The sequence below is a fragment of the Aristolochia californica genome, unplaced genomic scaffold (genome assembly GCF_029961685.1).
Source record: "Aristolochia californica isolate CCGP_79_NKW_82.1479 unplaced genomic scaffold, dmAriCali1.0.hap1 SCAF_15, whole genome shotgun sequence".
NCBI lineage: Eukaryota > Viridiplantae > Streptophyta > Magnoliopsida > Piperales > Aristolochiaceae > Aristolochia > Aristolochia californica.
Window position 1 is genome coordinate 3,944,609 of NW_027181826.1, and position 21,423 is coordinate 3,966,031.

Sequence of the window (21,423 nt, forward strand, 5' to 3'; positions counted from 1 at the left end):
TCATCCATGTTATGCAATGCGTGAGACTTTGGTTACTTTCTCATAAGCTCTTATCTGTGCTACAAAGTTATGTGGTACTCAGTTGTCTCACTGATATGATCAACCTGAACTCATTGTTAAATGGGTTGACCTCCACCTGATTCTTTGATTAAACCTGATCCTGGACTCTTTCGGGTTTGGGTCAACCCAGTTAAAATTTTGTATAATAATTTTGTAAAAATATTTTATTTGTTGAAAGCTTAGAAGTGTTTAAAAATAGAAGGATTGGTGGTCCGGTTTGATTTGTTCAAAGTGGAGGTGGACCGGTTTGTTCCAGATTTTGCTATTTTGAATAATTCAATTAAGACCCCAACTTGAACTAGAATTGATAATTTCTTGGGTCAGGTGTATAAAACCCAAAACCAACTCATTTATAACATAGGCTGGGTCGAAGTCAAATAAAAAAGTTGAATGTGAGTTGAGTTAGACATTTGCAACCTGTAGGAGTTCTTTCTTTTGTATTAGGTCATCAAAACCAAATACAGAAAGTTTAGTTTTGTAGGCTTGTTAGTTGCTGTATTCATTAATAAAAAAATGTTGAATAAGTTTTTTTGGTGTATTTTTGTTTTTTCATAATCTTATTTAAGGGTATATATGTGTTTCACATTATGTCAAACAATTTGGAGAATTATTGATAAAGACCCAGGGGGCATAGGGCTTGAGGGCAAAAAGGGGAAAGTATCCCCTATTTTTTATTAGATAAGACTTTACTAGATTAGATTTATCTTTTATGGATGCAATATTTTAGTTCCTAATATCTCTCCTTGATTGATGAAATATTGTCCTAGAATCTCTCATTGAGTTACGTAATCTTAGTTGATTAAGGACTGTCCCAAATAATGTTATAAATAGGGGTTCGCTGGAGGAAGAAATGAGTCAAGCCTTTTTCCAAATCTCTCTTTCCCCTCTCAAATTTGTACCTAATATGTCTCCCTCTTTTCTCCTATCTTCTCTTGTTTTTCTTCTTGCTCTATCTTTATTTCTCTCTCTCTTCCTCTATTTTGCTCCATTCTTCTTCCCTTCTCTCTTGTTCTAACCCTCTTAACCACTCTCTTTCAACTCTTCCTTTCACTTTTAGAAAAAAAATAAGGACCTCTCACTATTAGGGTTCTTGGAGACCCACTCTGTCTCAACTGTTAACCTAATAGAAGATTGGTTCGGCCAGATTACAGATCAGACGCTTAAGTAGATCATTGCCTTTACGAAAAGCATATTTTATGTGATAATATTATACTTTAATAATTCTATTCAAGTCTAGTTTATGAAGAAACAAGGTTTAAGTCAAATCTGATCTCTATAAAAAGAGATATCTTTATCAGAGTCGACAAGGGTCTTGCTGCTAAACAAAGCAATTCAAACAATCAGAAATGATTTTAAGGTGAGAGCTTTACATATCAAATTATATATCTAATTAAACCTTTTTGAGTCTACTTTCCAAAGATACAAATTTTGGTATTCTGACATACATTTTGGTGAGATATCACCATCATAAGCAGTAAAGGTCATTGTTGTTGAAACTTTCCTTTTTTTTTACCTTTGAGGCCACTAACATCAATATGTCAATACAAGATGTATGAAGTTACAATTACAACAAGATGAGTTTACTGCGTAAGAATCCAACTAAGAAAATTTGAGTAATAAAATGTCAAGTTTGGAAGGACAAGTACAACAATTGACCACCATGTTTGAAGTTGATTTGGAAGAGAGGATTACAAGACCTTCCCCTCCTCGACAAGTTGTGGACCATAAAGTTTCAAGTAAATCTAATGCCAGTATGTTATCGTCTCCTCCACCTCCAATTCTACCTATACCTATTTCAATGTACCTATCATAATATTCACTACCTCTATTTGGCTTCAAGATCTTAATATATTTGCTTAATTGTTTCTCTACTTATGTTTTATAGACCTTAAAAGTATCTAGTGCTTCACTTCTATCATAAGTGACTCTAGTAGATACAACTACTGATCCCTCTCCTCTCGATCACTCATCTTCCTCTTTACTTGTAGGTGCCATTCTATCAAATTGGACTTGCCTATCAGTCTTCGGAAAGGTAAACGGTCTTATACTTCTAATCCCATCTCAGAATATGTGTCTCTTGATTTCTTGTCCCCATACTTTAAATCTTTTGCTATGACCTTGTCTACTTCCGTAATCCCTCCCTCATTTAGAACCAGATGCTTTGTGTTCTCCTGAGTAGAAATGGGCTATGGATGAGTAAATGTGTGCTTTAATGTCTCGGGGAACATTGCATCTATGTGATCCACTAGCACGGAAAACTATTATGGGGGTATCGTCGGGTTTATACCATAAAATATTATGTTGATGGCTCTATTGAACAACACATGGCACAACTCATGGCAAATGGATATACACAGACCTTCAATGTTGATGTTTTTGAGACATTCTCACTTGTGGCAAGACTTACATTTGTATGTATCTTGGTCTTTGTGGCAATTAATAGAGGATGACCTCTCTTTCAACTTGATGTGAAAAACTCCTTGTATGGTAATTTACATGGGGAAGTCTATATGGAGCAACCCCTTAGGTATGTTGCTCAAAGGGAGACATGGAAGGTATGTAACCTACAAAAGGCTATTTATGGACATAAAAAAAGTCACAGGCATGGTTCGAGATGTTTAGTGCAATAGGGATTGAGTTTGGGTTCTATAGAAGTCATTGCGACCATTCTATGTTTCTTCTCAAGAGGAAGATTGGCATGATTATTGTTTGGGGATGATCTCGAAGGCATTGCAATAGTTAAAATGTACTTCACCATACATTTTTAGATAAAATATTTGGCCTCCTTGAAGTACTTCCTCGACATTGAAGTTTCTCATAGCAAATAAGGTATTATTTTTCCCAAAAAAAATGTGTTAGAAATGCTATAGATATATGGTTGGGATCTAAACATGGTAGACACTCCCATGGAAGTCTGCCATAATCTCCATGACACACAGGGTCCTACTCTCAAGGACAAAACTCAATATAGACACTTGGTAGGTAAATTGATTTATGCTACGGTAACTAGGTTGGATATATCTTTTGTTGTGGGAGTTGTGAGCCAGTTCATGGAAAATCCTTAGAAAGTGCATTTAGAAGTTGTGTAGAAGATTTTAGAGTATTTGAAGGATGCATCTTGAAATGGTTTGTTGTATAGTCAGAATGGGAAAAATAGATGTGCTTGGGTATTTTGATGTAGATTATGTTGGGTGTAAGATAGATAGATACTCTACGTCAGACTACTATTGCTTTATTGGAGGTAACCTCTAAGCTAGAAAAGTAAGAAAAAGACAATTGTGGTTAGGTCTAGTGCACAAAATGAATATAGAGCAATGAGTGTAGGTCAAGGTGGCTGCTCAAGGGGAGGGGTTTGTGAATTGAGATATTCAAATTAAAAGGCCTTTTTTGTGTGTAATTAAAGACTCATGCATGAAATTCAAGATAAATATAATATCCACACACCACAAAGACAAATAGATTTTTTGTTATTGATGTTTTTCTAGTGGTAGACACCGCCCAAGAACCCTTGCTTGGAAAATTTCTACTATATGCTTTAATAGCTAGTAAATGCAAAGAGATTTCGGTCTCTTTGTACAAACCCAATCTCTCCAAAAGATTGCTGCTAGATTTGCTAAATTCTAACTCTAGCTAGGCCTTTCTATCTAGATTAAATAGGTTCTAGATGAACCTTTCACAAATACAATTAAAAGAAAGAAAAAATTACACCCTTGGAGAGATGCTTCTCCTTGAGAGATTTAAGCTTCCTCCTCCTTTGTAACACGATGTGAAATGATCAGGAAGCTTGGACTATATGCATGTTAGGATTGATTGAAAGAGAAAAGAACTTTTTTAAAGTGTGTGGTTCTCTCCTTCTCTCTAAAGCACTTTTAGGAAAAATTTGCAAGATAGAGAGTAATGGCTTGAAGAGTTGCCAATTAAATCTCATTCACTTCTTTACTCATGATTTGGTGGGTTATTTATTGCATACCCAACTCAAACTAGCCGTTATTTACCTGTTTTCAAAAATCAATACTTTGATTGATCAATCGATCATAACAACCACTTTTCTGTCAGACAATAACTTTTTGATTGATGGACTGATCAATCAATTGAGATTCTCCCTAGCTGTTCAATACAAGTATGATCGATCATGCTTTATGTCGCTTACTGGCAAAGTTTTGACTGATCGCTCAATCAGGTAGGATGATCTATCATTTCATGTGAAATTTTTTTGCCTAACAGTAATGGTAGATCAATCCAAGTGGGATGATCGATCATGCGTTATATCATGAAATGGCCATGTCCTGGATGATTGATCAATTGACTATAGTTGATCGAACATGTTTTATATTTTTGGCTTGCATAATTCTGGATGATAGATCATTACCAGTGGTTGATCAATTATTCCAATGCCAGTTCAAAAGTATAGACTTTTAAGCGTAGCGAGCGACAAAATGCTTCGGGGAGTTGAAAATAAGCATAGATCCGGAGCATGTTCTAAATAATATTTATAATGATCCTCAACATGTCTATATGCAATTTATAGCTTAATGCTCTGATTTCACATATGTACTTGAGGAAAGAAAGTTTAGAATGCTCTCTTACAAAAGTGACTGAGTTTAGATATTTGTCTATTACACTTGGAACTCTAGTCTTCTCATTATCTTCTTCTTTGTGGGCACTTCTTCGATAGATGTTCTTCAATTGTGCTTAAGGTCTTGAGTTTGAACTTGAAGCTTTAGACCTTGAGATGCATTTTACTCTTGAAAGGGAAATATTTGAAATACTTAGATATTTAAGTTGTTAGATCAATTAAGTTTTGTTATAATAAAAAACAATATGGGAGTTGTTAGATATTTATGTGGATTAAGTTTATTCTTCTTGAATTTGGTTTCATTTACTAGAACCTATGGTTATAATGTGTGACAATCAAGGTTGTCATCTTTATTGCAAGTAACCTTGTATTCCATAAGAGAACTAAACATATAGAAGTTTATTGCCATTTAAGTAGACATGTAGTTATGCAAGGGAAGGTGGTAACTCCTTTGGGAAGACTTGAACATGTGTCATTCTATGACAAACTGAGTTTGTTTCATCTATATATTCTTCAGCCTAGCGGGGAGAGTTAAAATATCAGTTCAAAGGTATTTTTTTATTTTGTATATTATGTTTTATTCTAGCTTATCTCTATTAGATAAACAATGTTTTCATGTGCCTGCAGTTCATGTTTCATTCAATTCAAAGGTGTATTTTAGGAGATATATATATATATATATTGTATCTAGGGCCCTTTATGTCCTTTTTGTAGTTACCACTTAAACCCGAAAACGAAAAGAGGAAGCTTGTGACTTTACAACATGAACTTTAATGCAACCGAGGCTACTTGCTGTCTATTTTTCAATAACCAATTTGGATAATTCTATTGGTGGGATCCTCAAGTTTCTCTTGATACAACTTCAAGGTGGTAGAGTTAGTTCACCCCCAACATTTGCAATTTGATGGCAAAATTGGGAACAACCGTTGTTCTTTTCTCCAACCTCTATTGATTTTCAAGAATAAAATCAATATTGTTGCTACAATTCCCCCATCGTGATTGAATTTCTCTGCCACATTAGAGAATGCTCCAGTTGTTCCCTTCGTTTTTGGCTCTCCCCTGTCATCAATCAACATCTTCCCTTATTTGAATATAATTTTCACTCTATTTCACTCTATATTGTTTACAATCACTACCATGTATAATGGCAAGACAGGTTTTTAACCCCATATATCCTTTTTTTCATTCTAATGTGACCTAGAATCAATACTTGTTTTTCTCATTGCTGCTATTGGCAGCATGATTACTAAATTTTTTCATACATGAAGCTTTCTTGGGTTGAACTTTCTCCTTAGGGAGCAACTCTTTCAATCAAAGAAGTCGCTCCTTCAAGGAGTCGATCCCTCAAGTTTCTCTTGTTTGACATCTCGTCCATAGCATTGAAGATGTTCTTGTCATTGTTTCATGCATGCTTCTTTTTTTATTTTATGATCAATTTATTAGTCAATCTTTATGGTCAAATCTCTGTCCTTGATAAATTGATTCTTTTGATATAAAATTGGTTAATTTCTCTCTTGAGTAATGACCCACGTTCTTACAATTGTAGGCTATTAACCTCTAGTATTTCTTTTGTTTTTTTTTTAAACTTCTTATCCATACCTATAGACCTGCTATGTACAAAGAAAAAGAGTGTGCCCAACATCCAATTTGAGTCAAGTCGTTTTATTTTTCACCCAAATGGTGATTTTTGCTAAGGTACGTTAAAATTATGAGAAGTCTCTTTTCCATGCCATAAAGTAAGATTTTTTGCCTTCGAAATTAGCAAAGTTTTCTTAGACGTAGCCCAATTTTTACTATAATATCAAGTTTTCTCGTTTGGCTAAAAAAGTGTTAAAGAGCCTCAAAAAAAGAATTCCACGAGTTGTGTTAAAAAATATTTGACGATGATGACTAGTGACAAGTTTTCAAAGAACACCCAAATAAGGGCGAGAATAGAAGAAGATTTTTTTTGCAGCCAAAGGTATTGAAGGTAGTTGAAAATTGAAGATTGAAGACTAAATAAAGCTTTTCTTTTACAAGCTAAAGTTAGCATCTCCAACTTGATTGAGAGTGTTCAAGAAATAAATATAGATGATTCTTATGCGACTCTCATGATAAAGGAGTCTCATACTCAAGATTTAATATAATGGAGTATTACATGAGTCTCATGGGAAGAAGTCTCACATAAGTGGTGTTTTAGTGTTATTAGTACTCTATTTGTGTAAGAGAAGTTTAGTTGTTTTACGAGTTCTATTTTAGATATAATTAAGACATGGGTAGTTTAATTTTATTTTTTATTATGTGTTTTTATATTATAAATAAAGCTCTAATTTACTTAGTTTACAACCAATTGGTGAATTTAATTTTTCTCCTAAAATTTCAACTAGAAGAGCCTACAATGAAGAGTTCCACAAGTGGCGGTTAAAGTTGTGGTCAAAATTGGTAACTGGTGTCAAGTGTTGAAAGGATATCCAAGTAAAGGGGAGAATGGAAGATGAAGAGTTAGTAAAGTGGCAGATTTTGTAAGCTAAAGATATTTAGCTTCCAAAAACTTGTGTTCTCAATATTTCACAAGATCAAGAGTAGAGAGAAAATACTTGTGGAGCCCAATTAGATGAAAGAGTTGCTATGTTAGTATCAATTTAGTGATATTAGGGTTAAGGTTGAGCAATTGTATTACTTGTATACAAACAAATTATCTATCCTATGACCCATATTAAGGACTTAAGATGAATCTCAAACAAATCTTTTATTTATTATAAATGTGATGCAATACTAATGTATGAGACTATACTTTTATTATAATTATAGTGCTTGTGATTAAAATTAATGTGAATATTATTATGATACTAATTTTTACGATTATGGTTACAGTCGAGACTACAATTGAATGTCTTCACAATAGCTGGTTACACTTTATAAAAAAAAACCCAATGTGGTTGTTCTTGAATTTGTTCCAATATGTGAAGTTTTTGTCCAAAAAAATCCAGAAAAATTGTCCAATATGCTCAATTTTTGTTGTGTGTTTTGGTATGTTTGCATCCATGCCCTTTATTTGAATGTTTGATTGACTACCCATACTATGCTTTAACCCTAGCTGAGTTGCTAACTGGGTTTCATAAATGAAGTATCTAATTAGCATAATTTTTGAGTCTAAACTATGCAAGTTATATTAATGGTGCTGCCATCTCCATGAGAAAAATGGTTAGAAACGAAGCTTAGATATATGGTCTTGCTCATATGGGCAGTTTGATTTCTCCTAGGATTCATTTTAGAAGAAGTACTGCGAGGTGGATGTTCTGTATTTTGTGGACTAGGCAAGTGCTAAACATAGCTAATAATGTGTTGCTTGTGAGGGAAATTCTAGTGCTTTTAGTTTAAAAAGACTGCATTTTAAAAGTGATAAGTGTTACCACAGAAAGCTCATGAAACCTCTTGAAAGTTTCCTCCACTTCAGGTCTTCAGATAAATGAGGATCTAGGAGGGATAGGATTCCAACTCAAACTTAAAATTAGACCCTTGGATGAGTTGGATGCCCAAAAAAATCTACTTTGACGTGCTTTCAACTAATTTCTACTCTTCTTTAGGTTTTTATAAGTGTTTTTTATGAGGCAGAAGGCAAGAGGATTTTTTTCTTTCTTTGAAGTGCTTTTACTGTTTATTATTCCGTTTTTCAAAAAAAATTCATCCAACAACCACCCTTGCATTGAGATTTGTTGCCTATAGTGCTGATAAGATGGCAAAAAGTGATAGATATAAAGACAAACGAAGATAGACTCAAGTTAAAAATTATATCCAGCTACGGCAGGTAACCGAAGAGTTGGAATGCCTCAAATAGTAGGTCAGAGCCAGCAAGATTAGCAGCAAATGTAAATCAATTAAACAGCCCCTGAGATTCTTCAGAATGAATTCATGACCTCTTACGACCCTCACCTGCCTCTAATTGCCCATCTTACCTGCACTAGAAATTCCAATCTCTGGGCAATGATTAGGTTCTCCTCACTGACATTTTAACATGCATGAATTGAAAACAAATATAAATAAAAGAAAAAAGAGAGAGAGAGAATGCCTTCTTCTCCAACCCCAAAGGCTCCAAGTTCCATAAAAATGTCTTCTACTGTTTGGCTTGCACCTGTTCTGGGCGGACCCCAAAAAAACTTTTAAATAACACTACTTAAATTGAGTATGGGCAACCAGGGGCACATGGTCACATTGCTTACTCCCAAGAGGAGCTTTTAAAATCAAATTCAGAAGAATTGCCTTGAAGAAGAAACTCCAGAGATGTTGTGTCTCTAGCTCTTGTTTCTGAAAGCTTAGGAACATCCTCAAAATTCTCACATGGAGTATAAAATTCTCCAGATTTAACTTTATCTCATTCTCCTTATATGCTTTGCTTGAGATTCTTCTTATACTGTCCTTGAGCTCCATGCGTTTCAGATATCAAGAAATCCTGTCTTATTACAGTCACTCGCCTTTTGATGCCTTGACCATTCTTGTTTTGGCTTTTTGTCTCCACATATTACAGATGCCAATCTCTACAGTGTGAATAACCCAAGTTAGAAAACAACATCTGTGTCCTTTTTCTTCCTCCTTGACTTGGATCTTCATGGAAAGAACTGTAAACCCTCCCTTTTTAACAGAGATCATTTTGGGTCTCCCAGAAATTTTTTTGGGACCACTCTCTCTCTCTCTCCCCGTCTCTCTGAACAGTTGTTTGATAGTGAAAGACAGTCTCACCTGTGAATTATGTTGGGATGCCACTAAAAATAAGGAAAATGTAATCTCCATAGATATGGAATCAAGGCTCTTTGATCTTGTATTTCTTGTAATGCTGAAATTCCGACAGAGCGAGCAGCAGGCACCGAAGTGGAAATGTTAGAAATGGTCAAGTAGAGGAGTCGTTGCAGTAACTCTACTCACTGTACCTAAGCCTGCATTGATGGAGATAGAGGATGGCGCAGGGAGGAACTGAAAAAACACAGGGTGCAGCCCCACAGTGAAGGCAGAATCCTCGACCTTGACATGGCCTGTCCTGGGTTTGATGATCAGTTTCTGCTCTTTCTTCATGTGTTTGTTATCTGGACCTCACTGAGAGCTCAGATATGGATTTACTGAAAAAAACAACCGAAGATGGAGTGTCTAATCCGTTCTTAGAGCAGCTGAAACGAAGAACCGTGAAGAAGACATGGACGTGCCTCTGGGCAGACACATGGCCAGTCATGAAGGCACTGGTTGCCAATGGTGGCTGATAGCAACAAGAAAATGTCAGACTGGACCCAGCAATCAGTCTTTGATGACGTCGAAGGTGACGATGCTGTGAGGAGCAGAGTGTATAGATGGAAACTAGGGTTTTTGTGTTTGAGGGGGGGTGCAAGGTCTCTTGAGTAGTCTATTTTGAGCCTGGAACAAAAGGGATCTTTCATTGGAGAGCATGTCACGTGTGCCTGGAACAACTTTAGGGTTGAGTCGGAGATAAAGAAGGCCACAAGATTAAGCTCTTACCTGCTTTCTATATGTCATGCATGTCACATATGAATAACAGTAAAAAAAGAAAAAGAGCATCTAACGTTTGCTGTGCCATGAAATAAATACCATCAAAAGTAAGCAAATTGCTGTTTACAATTAAACTTAAGCTAATTAAACCAAACTGAATGATCGATCGATCTATAAACATCGGGTTCAAGCAGGTAATGCTTCATTTTGATCAAACTGATTGGACTATAGAGTTAGGGTTTGTTTGGAACACCTAGAAAAGAAAAGAAAATGAGAAAGACACATCAAAAGAGAGAAATAGTAACAAAAGAAAATAGATAAAAGATTGCGAAGTTAGAATGTCGTTTTTGGGTCCAATGTGTCGTAACCCTAGAATAGAATAAGGCACCACAACTAATATTATTAAAGGGGTTTATTTAGTCTTACAAATGTTTAGTCAAGCAAAGAGAGGCTGATTTCCCTATTAATACCTAAAATGGTTAGAATAAACTCCATCTATTCTCTCGAAGGAGGAAGAACCCTAGGGTCTGTTCGGAACCCCTAGAAAAAAAAGAAAAATTTAAACATTATTATTTTAAAAAAAGTTAATAAAAATGAGATAACGATCAAATTCTTCTTTTTACTAACTATTTTTGGGAATAATAATGGTCAAATTTTCATTTCTTTTCCATGGATTTCAAACGGACCTAAAAGAAAATGAGAATTTGATCATTATTATTCATAAAAATAGTTAGTAAAAAGGTGAATTTAATCATTATCTTATTTTCACTAATTATTTTTAAGAAAAATAATTATTTATTTATTTATTTTCTTTACTAGGGATTTCAAATACACTTCCAATCCTCTCACCTTCGTTATATGATAAAATCCAAAGACCCGCATCTGGACAATTGCAAGGCTGGCCACCTCACACGCCACCTAAAGCAGACACGAAACCAGACTCTGTAATCTTCTGCGCGTCTTCCTATCCTATAGCTTCCCCTCTTCTCCTCTTTTTTCCTTTCTTATTCACCTGAGAGGTTGAGAACATCAGAGATAAAATAGTAAGAAAGGAGACTTTGCTTGGTTATCTATTACTCACCCAGTTGTGGCCATGAATGCAGCACTTCAGGATTTCTGCTCTGTGAGTCACCTTTCTTGCCACTGAAAAAGTTGAGACGGCTGCGGGCTTTATTTTGCAGAATTTGACTGGAGAGTTAGTTTTTGGGATGTGTTTTCTTTTTATTCGGTCCTTTTTGATCGGAAGAACTAAAAATCCCTAAAAGCTGAACTGTCGATTTTCTTGATCCAGTTGCAGAATTTACCCGAAATATGCAGAGCCAGCTTCTGCGTTGGCGCTTTTCCCTAGGCCTTCAGTGGTAGCGGACTCGTCTTTTTCTCCTCCTCCGTCTGCTCTCTTTTGAAATTCCTCTCTCTCTGTCTCTCTCTCTCTGAGGTGCTACGGCCCTTGATGCAGTTCGCGGACACGCTATCTCCTTCACTCGCCATGACCAACAGTTCGCTGTGCCGAACGCGTCCCTGGCCTGGCTTGCCCACCTCCGAGAACCTCGGCAGCTTCAGGGACACCAATTGCATGGAGCAGCTTCTTGTCCACTGCGCGAATGCAATCGAGAGCAACGACTCCACTCTGGCCCAGCAGATCCTCTGGGTACTCAACAACATTGCTCCGCCCGACGGAGACTCGAATCAGCGTCTCACCTGTGGCTTCCTTCGTGCTCTCATCGCCCGCGCCGTCATGACCGGAAGCTGCAAGATGCTCACCGCCGTTGCCAACGCCAGTCCTAACCTTGCCTTCGAGACCCACAGATTCTCAGTCATCCAGCTCGCCAGCTTCATTGATCTCACCCCGTGGCACCGCTTTGGCTTCTCCGCCTCCAATGCCGCCATTATCGACGCTGTCGAAGGATTCTCGGTCGTCCACATCGTCGATCTGAGTGTCACTCACTGCATGCAGCTCCCCACATTGATCGACGCACTCGCCAACCGACCTGAAGGCCCATCGTTTATCAAGCTCACAGTCGCCGGCATCGCTGGAAATGCCCCTCCCATGCTCGACCTCTCCTATGACGAATTGGGTTTCCGGCTAGTGAATTTTGCTAGGTCGAGAAACATGGGGATGGAATTCAGAGTCATACCTTCATCCCCGTCCGACGGATTCTCCTCCCTGATCGAACACGTTCGATCTCAAAGGCTCTTTTACTCGGACAGCAGTGGCGGAGTCGAGAGCAGAGAGGCCCTCGTTATAAACTGTCAGATGCTGCTGCATAACATACCAGAAGAAACACTCGGTGCAATCTCTAACCTCAGCAACCTAACATCTAATTACTCTTACACTTCTTTCAGAACCATGTTTCTGAAATCACTCCGGAGCCTGGATCCCACAGTCGTTGTGCTAGTCGACGAAGACGCGGACTTCACTTCCAACAACCTGGAAACCAGGCTGCGATCGGCATTCAATTTTCTATGGATTCCCTACGACACAGTGGACACATTTCTTCCCCAAGGGAGCAAGCAGAGGCAGTGGTACGAGGCGAACATTTGCTGGAAAATCGAGAACGTGATCGCCTACGAGGGGCTTCAGAGGGTGGAGAGGCTGGAACCCAAGAACAAGTGGGTCCAGAGGATGCACAATGCACGCTTCCGCGGATTCTCCTTCAGCGACGAGGCCGTCTGTGAAGTGAAGACGATGCTGGACGAGCATGCAGCAGGCTGGGGATTGAAGAAGGAAGATGATCATCTTGTACTTACATGGAAAGGCCACTGTGTTGTATTTGCCACAGCTTGGCTTCCTGCTTAAAAATCTGCTTGCTTCCTGTATTCTTCTCATAATTCTCTTCCAAAATTATTTTTGTGCGTATTTCTGAGTTCAACCCCCCTTTGCCAATCTTACTTCTCTCAAACTTGAATTCCCTCATAAGAATTTTCTGCAATTGTGGAATACGAATTACTGGAAGTATGTGTGCCCCAAAAGGGCATAATACCCAATTTGTATTTGATGAAATAAAAATTACAAAATTGCCATTAATCTCTTGAAAAGCTCTCTCTATAGAACTTTCTCACAAAGGAAACTGACTCTCAAAGGGAACTCCCAAAAGGCTCTCAAAGGAACAAAAACTCACAAAAGAAGAGTTTGGTACTTGTAAACCTCTTTGCTCTCTCTTTGAGCTTCTTTTGTTGATAATGGTAGAGCTCCTTCATGACGTCGTTTCTTAGCCTTATGGCATGCAGGTGATGCTACTACAACATACTTTGCTTCACATGTTGAGAGGGCTACTACTATTTGCTTCTTCCCCAATGTTGAACACACACCTGGAAGTGCTCTTCTTGCTATCTACATCTCCTCCATAATCACTACCGGTATAATGGATAAGTTTCCAAGTCTTCAAAGATCGTGTAAAAAAGGCAATAACCAAATGTACCTTTGCGTATCACTGTATTCTTTTTTATCCTGAAAAATGATCTCACTTCAGCTGCTCCATGGATTTTTTTTCGAGACTATCATGTAGTATTGTGAAAATTGGGTACCTCAAGTTTCCAACAAGGCTCTTGTATAATGTTTAATCTATCATTTTTATTTTAGAGTTTTGTTTTAGTTTCATGCTAGTTTTAGTTAAGCAATTATCAGCTTGTAATTATTCATCATCTACTTGCTTTGTATACTACTGGCATCTTGTGTGAGATAAAAATACCTTCATCTCCATGCACTACCTCTACTTTGAGGAAGTATGTCATTTGGCCCTAGTCTGTCATATCAAATTCTTTATTCATAAAGTTCTTGAAGTCGTCAAACATACATGGGTTGTTGGTGGTGAAAATCATATCATCTACAAACAAGCAGATGACCATGACACCCCCCTTTTCATTTCTCTTTGTATGTAAGGCATGTTCGTAAAAAAAAATTGTGAAGTCATTTTTCTAGAAGTAGGCATTAATCCTTATATTCCATGCTCTCAGGGCATGCTTCAAGCCATATAATGCCTTCTTCAAATGGTAGACTTTTATTTTTTTCCCATTTCTTCACATATCCTAGTATTGCTATATAAAATTCTTCTTCTAAATATCCGTTAAGAAATGTTGACTTCACATCCATCTGGTAGATCTTCCATTTGTTTTGTGTTTCTAGTGCAATGAGAAGTTTGATGGCGTCTATTTGTGCAACTAGTGCAAAAATTTCTTCATAATCAACACCTTGTTGTTGCTTATATCCTTTAGCAACTAACTTTGCCTTATACTTCTCAATTGTACTGTTAAGATCTCTAGCCATGGATCGAATCACCCTACGCTCTCCTCGGTCTTCCAGGTTTAGAGATGGTGAAGATTTGTGTTTCGGATGCTTGGAACGCCCAATGGCGACAGAGAAATTCGCAGGGAAGGTGAACAGTCACGGTGAGTTCCAACTAGGAGATGAACCGACAAGCAACTGGAACTCGGCAGGGAAGGGAAGAAGACGTGTCTGTTGGTGGGGTGAGAGAGGTTGTGGAGGAAGGTAATCGGAGGCGGAAATAGTTCAGAAGATTAGACGGAAGTGATGAAAACAGAGGAGCTCGGAATGGAGGAGGAGAAGGAACGTGAAGCAGCAACTCAAGAGAGGGGAAGATGAACAGACGTGAGGAATAACCAAGCTTTGGAGGAAGCTTGCACCTAGGCCTCGTTGGACAGAATACCTGATCTCAATTAACTATTATTCAAAGCTTTCCTTTCATTCCAATGACGTCCCTATAAATAATAGGAATGCTCCCATACACAATCACGCAAAACACAAATGTCTAAAGAAATTATAAAAATGCCACTAAATGAAACATGCAAAAAATAACATCAATTACCCCTACGTCTACCTGCTACTCTTGATGCTATGGAGTCCATAACATCACCCCCCCCCCTTTGGAGAAAGAGTATGTCTCCAAGCTCAAAGTTGGGGTAACGGGCCCGGAGTTCCTCGAATGGTTCCCAAGAGTCAGCAAGTGACTAGGCGTCAGCCCACTGAACTAATAGCTCCCATGACTCGTGAATGCGGCGAGCCTGCAAAACTTGGGTTGGAGACAACAGAGCATAACCATCATGCAGTGGCAGAAAGGGTTTGCAACATGGGTGAGTCACCATGAAATGGTTTCAGGAGGGAAACATGGAAGACGTCATGGATACAGGCGTCCGGTGGAAGCTACAAGCCTGGTTGGACTTGACCTGAGCCAGCATCGTGTCCCGTTCGCCCAAGGCCTGGTCAATCAACAACAAGCGAGACAGACCAGGCTCATAAGAGAGGACCAAGGAGGTGCACGACCATATACCACCTGGAACGGAGTCGTGTCGAGTGTTGTATGGTAAGAAGTGTTGTAACAATACTTCGCCCATGCCAACCAATGTACCCAGCGTTTGGGGTGATCCCCAACAAAACATCGCAAATAGATCTCAAGGGTGTTGTTCACCACTTCAGTCTGCCCATCAGATTGAGGATGGTAGGCAAAGGAGAAGGCCAATTTGGTACCCTACAAATTAAAAAGATCTTTCCAAAAAGTGCCGGTGAAAACCGCATCGCGATCACAGGTAATGAACTCTGGTAAGCCATGCAAACGCACAATCTGTTCCATAAAGAGGTGGGCTACCTGTGTTGTTGTATACGAATGCGCCAAGGGCAGGAAGTGTCCGTATTTAGAAAACCGATCCACCACAACTAGAATTACAGATTTACCCAAAGAAGTGGGAAGGCCCTCAATAAAATCCATGGAGATATTAGCCCATACCTGAGACAAAAGTTGAAGAGGTTGCAGTAGGCCCGCTGGGTGTAAAGAGTCGGCCTTGTTCCTCTGACAAACTTGGCACGCCAAAACATAGTCAGCAACCATACGCTTCAACCCTTTCTAATAGAAATCTTGGTTGATACGAAAATAAGTTTTTCGCTGACCCTCATGAGTACTATCGTGTACTGCGGCAATAATGGTGGTGAGAAGAGGGGAGGTATGGTGGAGGAAGAGGCGCTTCTTGTATAGTATAAGTCTGTCTTGAATTTCCCACTAGTGATCCGCAATGCCTTGCTCAATCTACCGGTACAACTCTAGGAGCTCAGAACGGTTCTGGATGTCACCTTGGATGGAGTCGAGTAAAAGGACTCGCGGTTGACTAATAGCATGCAGTTGATGATCCACTAATTCCCTGGGGGATAGGGCATCTGCACCCCTGTTAGGCGACCCAGATTGTATTCCACCTTGAAATCAAAACCCATGAGCTTACTGATCCAGTGTTGCTAGGGGGAAGTCGTGAGATGTTGTTCCAACAAGTACTTCAAACTGCAATGGTTTGTACGGATCACAAAATGCCTACCCCACCAGTAGGGCCTCCAATGTTGGATGGTTTTGGCCAAGCCAATGAGTTCCTGTTCATAAGCCGCTAATTTGTGGTGGTGTGGAGCCAACTACGACTGAAATATGCTATGGGGTGCCCTTGCTACTGCAAGACGGCCCCAATGCCTCCACCTGATGCATCACATTCCACAATGAACATTTCTTCAAAATTTGAAAGTTGTAGAACCGGTGTCGAAGCTAAGGACTGTTTCAGCTATTGGAAGGATGAATCGACTGCATCTGTCCATGGGAAGGCATTCCACTTGAGTAGGCTTGTGAGCGGTGCAGCGATCTGGCCATAGTCCCAAATAAACTTCCTGTAATAATCGGCCAACCCTAGAAACCCCCTCAAAGTTGTGACTGAATGCAGAGTCGGCCAGTCCAGCACTGACTGGATTTTGGTACTGTCCACCTTAACCCCTAATGCAGAAATAACATGGCCCAAGTAGGCGACTTCGGAAGTTCCTATCTCACATTTAGACTTATTAAGGAATAAATGGTGCAAACGCAGAAGGTGGAATACCTGGCACAGGTGTTGAATGTGGTCACCCCAATTCTGGCTATAGATCAAAATATCATAAAAAAACACAAGAACATATTTGCGCAAGAAGGGCCGAAATACCTCAATCACGAGTGCCTGGAATGTAGAGGGCGTGTTGGACAGACCAAAGGGCATCACCAAGAATTCAAAATGGTCGTGGTGGGTACGGAACGCCATTTTCTCCACATCATCAAGGTGGACTCGGATTTGATGGTATCCTGATTTCATGTCCAACTTCGTAAATAACTATGCACCATGAAGTTCATCCAATAACTCGTCCACCACTGGAATGGAAAATTTATCCTTCACCGTGTGAGTGTTGAGCTCCCTGTTGTCTACACAGAACCGGCATGAATTGTCATGTTTCTTGACCAACAGAACCGACGATGAGAACAGGAAACGACTGGGCTGAATGAGGCCCTGAGTTAACATGAGCTCACATTGGCGGTCTATCTCGTCCTTCTACAAGTGAGGGTACTTGTATGGCTGCACCACGACTGGCTCAGTGCCCAACTTCAACCGGATACGATGGTCACAAGCCCGTATCAGAGGGAGGGCAGCAGGTTGCTAAAATAAGTCGGCAAATTCCTCCATCAGCTGCGTGAGTTGACTGCCCTCTGAATCCCTCAACTGGATAGTCTGAAGAGTACACAGTAGGGGAGCATGCATACCATGGAGCGTGAGCTGCTGGTGACCCTGGTTGAAACTCATAGTAAGGACTTGAAATCCCACAATATCGGTCCCAACTGCTGTAACCATTTAATGCCTAGGACCAAATCAAATCCAACAAGCGAAATGATCAGAAAAACTGCCTGGAAGGTGTGGCCTTCAATGACGAAAGTGACTGCTGCACATAACCCCACAATGGTAATTTTTCCCCATTTGCTACTGAAACCGAGATGCTTGAATTTTGCTACAGTGGCAAGCCCAACTATTGGGCTGCGGGTTGACTAAGGAAATTGTGGGTGCTACCTGAGTCAACCAATGCAAGTAACAGAAGAGCCCGAATGCCAGCAATGGACTTGCATCATCGTGGTGCTGTGTAACCCGGTGATGGCGTTGAGGGAGATGGTCGGGGATTCCTCTTCTATGCTGACTTCTTCTTCAAGGGGGGGGGGGGGGGGGGGGGGGGGGGGGGGTTGTCCTCTTGATCCTCTACCTCTAACCAAAACAGCCTCTTGCAGATGTAGCCTTTGCAGATGTGGCCTTGAGTGTACTTCTCATCACAGTTAAAACAGAGCCCCTGGGCCCTCCTTTTTTCCATGTCGAATTTAGAAAGTCGTTTAATAAACTGAGGGGGAGGCACTGACCTGGTAGGCTCGGCTGACTGGGCTATAGGCTGTCCTCGACGTAGAGGGGTGCTGGGGGTTACTGGGACACCTGCGGGCACTCTGCTCGGCCAAGGGGGGCGACGGACCAAAGATTCTTTTAAGATGCGTTGTTTAGCATCTAAAGTTCGGGCCAAATTTATGGCATGGTCCAAAGAGGAGGGCCCATGCTATTCCACCTCAAGGAGTAGACCCTCCACCAACCCAGCAGTGAACAAGTTGACATGCTGACTCAGCCGAACAAACAGACTAGCGCGGGCAAGACATTCTTGAAGCTGTTTTTGATTCTCCTCGATGGAGCCCATCTGTTTGAGATGAACCAAATCCCCAAGGGGATTGCTGCGTGCAGGGGGCCCAAACCTCAACAGGCATGACTCTTTAAAGAAATCCCTTTCATGTACGTGGTGCGCTGAATCAAACTAGGAATACCACAGTAATGCCTCGTCTAGAAGATGGAAAGCAGCCAACGAGACCTTCTCCTCCGGGTGGGTTCGTAGGTGCCAAAAGAAGTGCTCACAGCGCTGCAACCACAGTAACGGGTCCGTAGACCCGTCATGAGTCAGAAATGTAAGCTTGGTGTACTAGGGGACATTTGTGTTGTTGTTGTCGTGAAAGCTCCCCAGAGGGGTCTGAGCAGGGCGCATAGGAGGCATAGGCGGGAGTGAAGGGTCGGGTATTCCACAGGGTGTGAGCCACTGCCCAGACGGGGAACCTCCCGTGAACCCAAAGAGTTGAAAGCTAGAGCATGGTCTCCTGAAGCTCTTGGATCTCCGTCTGAAGCTCTTTTCGAAACTCTATTCGAAGGTCTTCAATGGTTGTACGCCCATCCGCTGGAGAGGAAGAGTCGTCCAAGGTGGTCTTGTCTGATACCACGTTGTTAAGATCTCTAGCCATGGATCAAGTCACCCTATGCTCTCCTCGGTCTTCCAGGTTTAGAGATGGTGAAGATCTGTGTTTCGGATACTTGGAACACCCAATGGCGACAGAGAAATTCACAGGGAATGTGAACAGTCACGGCGAGCTCCAACAAGGTGATGAACCGACAGGCTGCTAGAACTCAGCAGGGAAGGGAAGAAGACGTGTCTGTTGGTGGGGTGAGAGAGGTTGTGGAGGAAGGTATCGAAGGCGGAAATAGTTTAGAAGATTAGATGGAAGTGATGAAAACAGAGGAGCTCGGAATGGAGGAGAAGGAACATGAAGCAGCAACTCGGGAGAGGGGAAGATGAACGGATGTGAGGGATAACCAAGCTTTGAAGGAAGCTTGCACCTAGGCCTCGTTGGAGAGAGTACCTGATCTCAATTAACTATGATTCAAAGCTTTCCTTTCATTCCAATGACATCCCTCTAAATAATAGGAATGCCCCCATACACAATCACGCAAAGCACAAATGTCTGAAGAAATTATAAAAATGCCACTAAATGAAACATGCAAAAAATTACATCAATTGCCCCTACGTCTACCTGTTACTCTTGATGTTATGGAGTCCACAACATGTACCTTCTTGATTGGTCTTGAACTTGTAAACTCATTTTACTCCAATAGCCTTGTGTCCTTTAGGGAAGAGTAACCAATTCCCAAGTGTCATTCTTCTTTATTGCCTGAATTTCCTCATCCATGGCCCTCTTGATCAACGTCTTCAAATGTCACTGGATCACAATCGGCTTTGTGACATTATATATGTCACTCTAACTATGAGTATTTGTTGGAGCTCCCCCAACTTACTACTCTCACTCAAGGTTGACGACATTTTGGCCACTACTGGAGTTGTCAGTGTTGGGCTATTTTGAGAGCTTTGGTCACCATTATGGAATAGCCCTTAGTACTCCTCTCTTCTTTTATCCATCTCCATTAATCACCTTCATCAAATTCAATGTCCCTAGAGATGATTAACTTCTTACTAATAGGGCTATATAACTTGTATGCCTTTGTTATTGAGTTGTAGTTGATGATGATGCACTTTTCACCCCGATGATCTAACTTCGTTCTCTTCTGATTGGGTATATGTGCATATACAATGCATCCAAATATCTTATATTTTGCATTTCTAAAACAGAGAAAAACTTCACTAACTTGATGTAATCTGAGTACATGAACCCCTATTTATAATAGAGGAAAGTAATAGAGTTCAATTGGAATTAAACTACCTTTAAACCAATTTCACCCAAAGTCTAACATTTAAAGATGTCTTAGCATTATTAAACAGCTGAATAATAAATAAAATACTAACATAATTAAAATACCTTTTAAGTAAAACTCTTATGTGAGACCTCCTTCCATAATAATTTTGAATTCATAAGATTCTTATTGTGAGAGTGATGTAAGACTGCTCCATAATTGTTCTTCAATATTCCCCCTTAAGTTTGAGTTTATAACTTCAACTTACAATGAAAAGGATTTTTGGTCTTCAATTTTCTTTTGTCGAAAAAAAATTCTTCACAGATGCAATTCTTTATAGATGGAAAAACTTCATCTTTTGAGCTCCCTCTTTCTTGAATATTTTGGTCACATTAAAATTACCACAATATATGGAATAAAATACCTCTTTCTTGTATTTCTTCTTCCACTTCTGCCCCTCAAGCTGAAGGTATTGGTGTAATCCCAACTTGAAACAAAAACATAATTGCATTTATTGTCTCCTCCATTAAGGTGTCCCGAGGATAAGAATTCAATCGGACACAAACTCTCAAAAAATAAGATGGGTGATGTATGTATAAAAAATATCAAAACCAACCTCATAGAATTTCAAACAAAAGTAGTGATAATAATCACTAAAAAGGATAACGCATGTCACTCAAAAGAAGATGATAAAAAATCCACTTAAGGGTACTCATAAAAAAGTCTCAATGGATTTAAAACAACCATATGTATATAAAAAGAGCAACCAACCGAAGCAATGCACAAGAGGTTGGCCCAAAGGGGTATACGAGAGTCAAAAAAAGATTGTAGGAGAAAGGTAACTGATAAAAAGGGGTATACAGGGAATGTAACGAAGGAAAAATATCCACCTCAATAATAGGGAGACTATAACGATAGAAAATAACTTAAAAAATTGGCTAAGTATAACCTCAAATAATTTCATGAGCATGACGAAAAAATTTTGAGGTTGACGA

At 39.8% G+C, this 21,423-nt stretch overlaps 2 protein-coding genes across 2 annotated transcripts; one reads left to right on the plus strand and one right to left on the minus strand.

Moving 5' to 3' along the window:
- The first annotated feature begins 11,555 nt into the window (after positions 1-11,555).
- Positions 11,556-12,921, plus strand: LOC137952353 (scarecrow-like protein 32). The gene has a single exon (XM_068799492.1). It carries the CDS (start codon positions 11,559-11,561, stop codon positions 12,903-12,905), a length of 1,347 nt encoding a protein of 448 aa, XP_068655593.1. The 5' UTR covers positions 11,556-11,558; the 3' UTR covers positions 12,906-12,921.
- A 3,736-nt stretch (positions 12,922-16,657) lies between these two features.
- Positions 16,658-17,161, minus strand: LOC137952188 (uncharacterized mitochondrial protein AtMg00860-like). The gene is made up of 2 exons (XM_068799259.1): positions 17,066-17,161; positions 16,658-16,966 (listed from the first exon to the last, which is right to left on the minus strand). Exons 1-2 carry the CDS (start codon positions 17,159-17,161, stop codon positions 16,658-16,660), a joined length of 405 nt encoding a protein of 134 aa, XP_068655360.1.
- Between the last annotated feature and the right edge of the window lie 4,262 nt (positions 17,162-21,423).

Excerpts from the sequence above, each read along its gene's own strand:
- LOC137952353 (XM_068799492.1), top strand. The coding sequence starts at position 11,559 with ATGCAGTTCGCGGACACGCTATCTCCTTCACTCGCCATGACCAACAGT.
- LOC137952188 (XM_068799259.1), bottom strand. The coding sequence starts at position 17,161 with ATGGCGTTCCGTACCCACCACGACCATTTTGAATTCTTGGTGATGCCC. Across the intron at positions 16,967-17,065 it reads TCCAGGCACTCGTGATTGAG|GTATTCCACCTTCTGCGTTT; the intron begins GTATTTCGGCCC and ends CACCTGTGCCAG.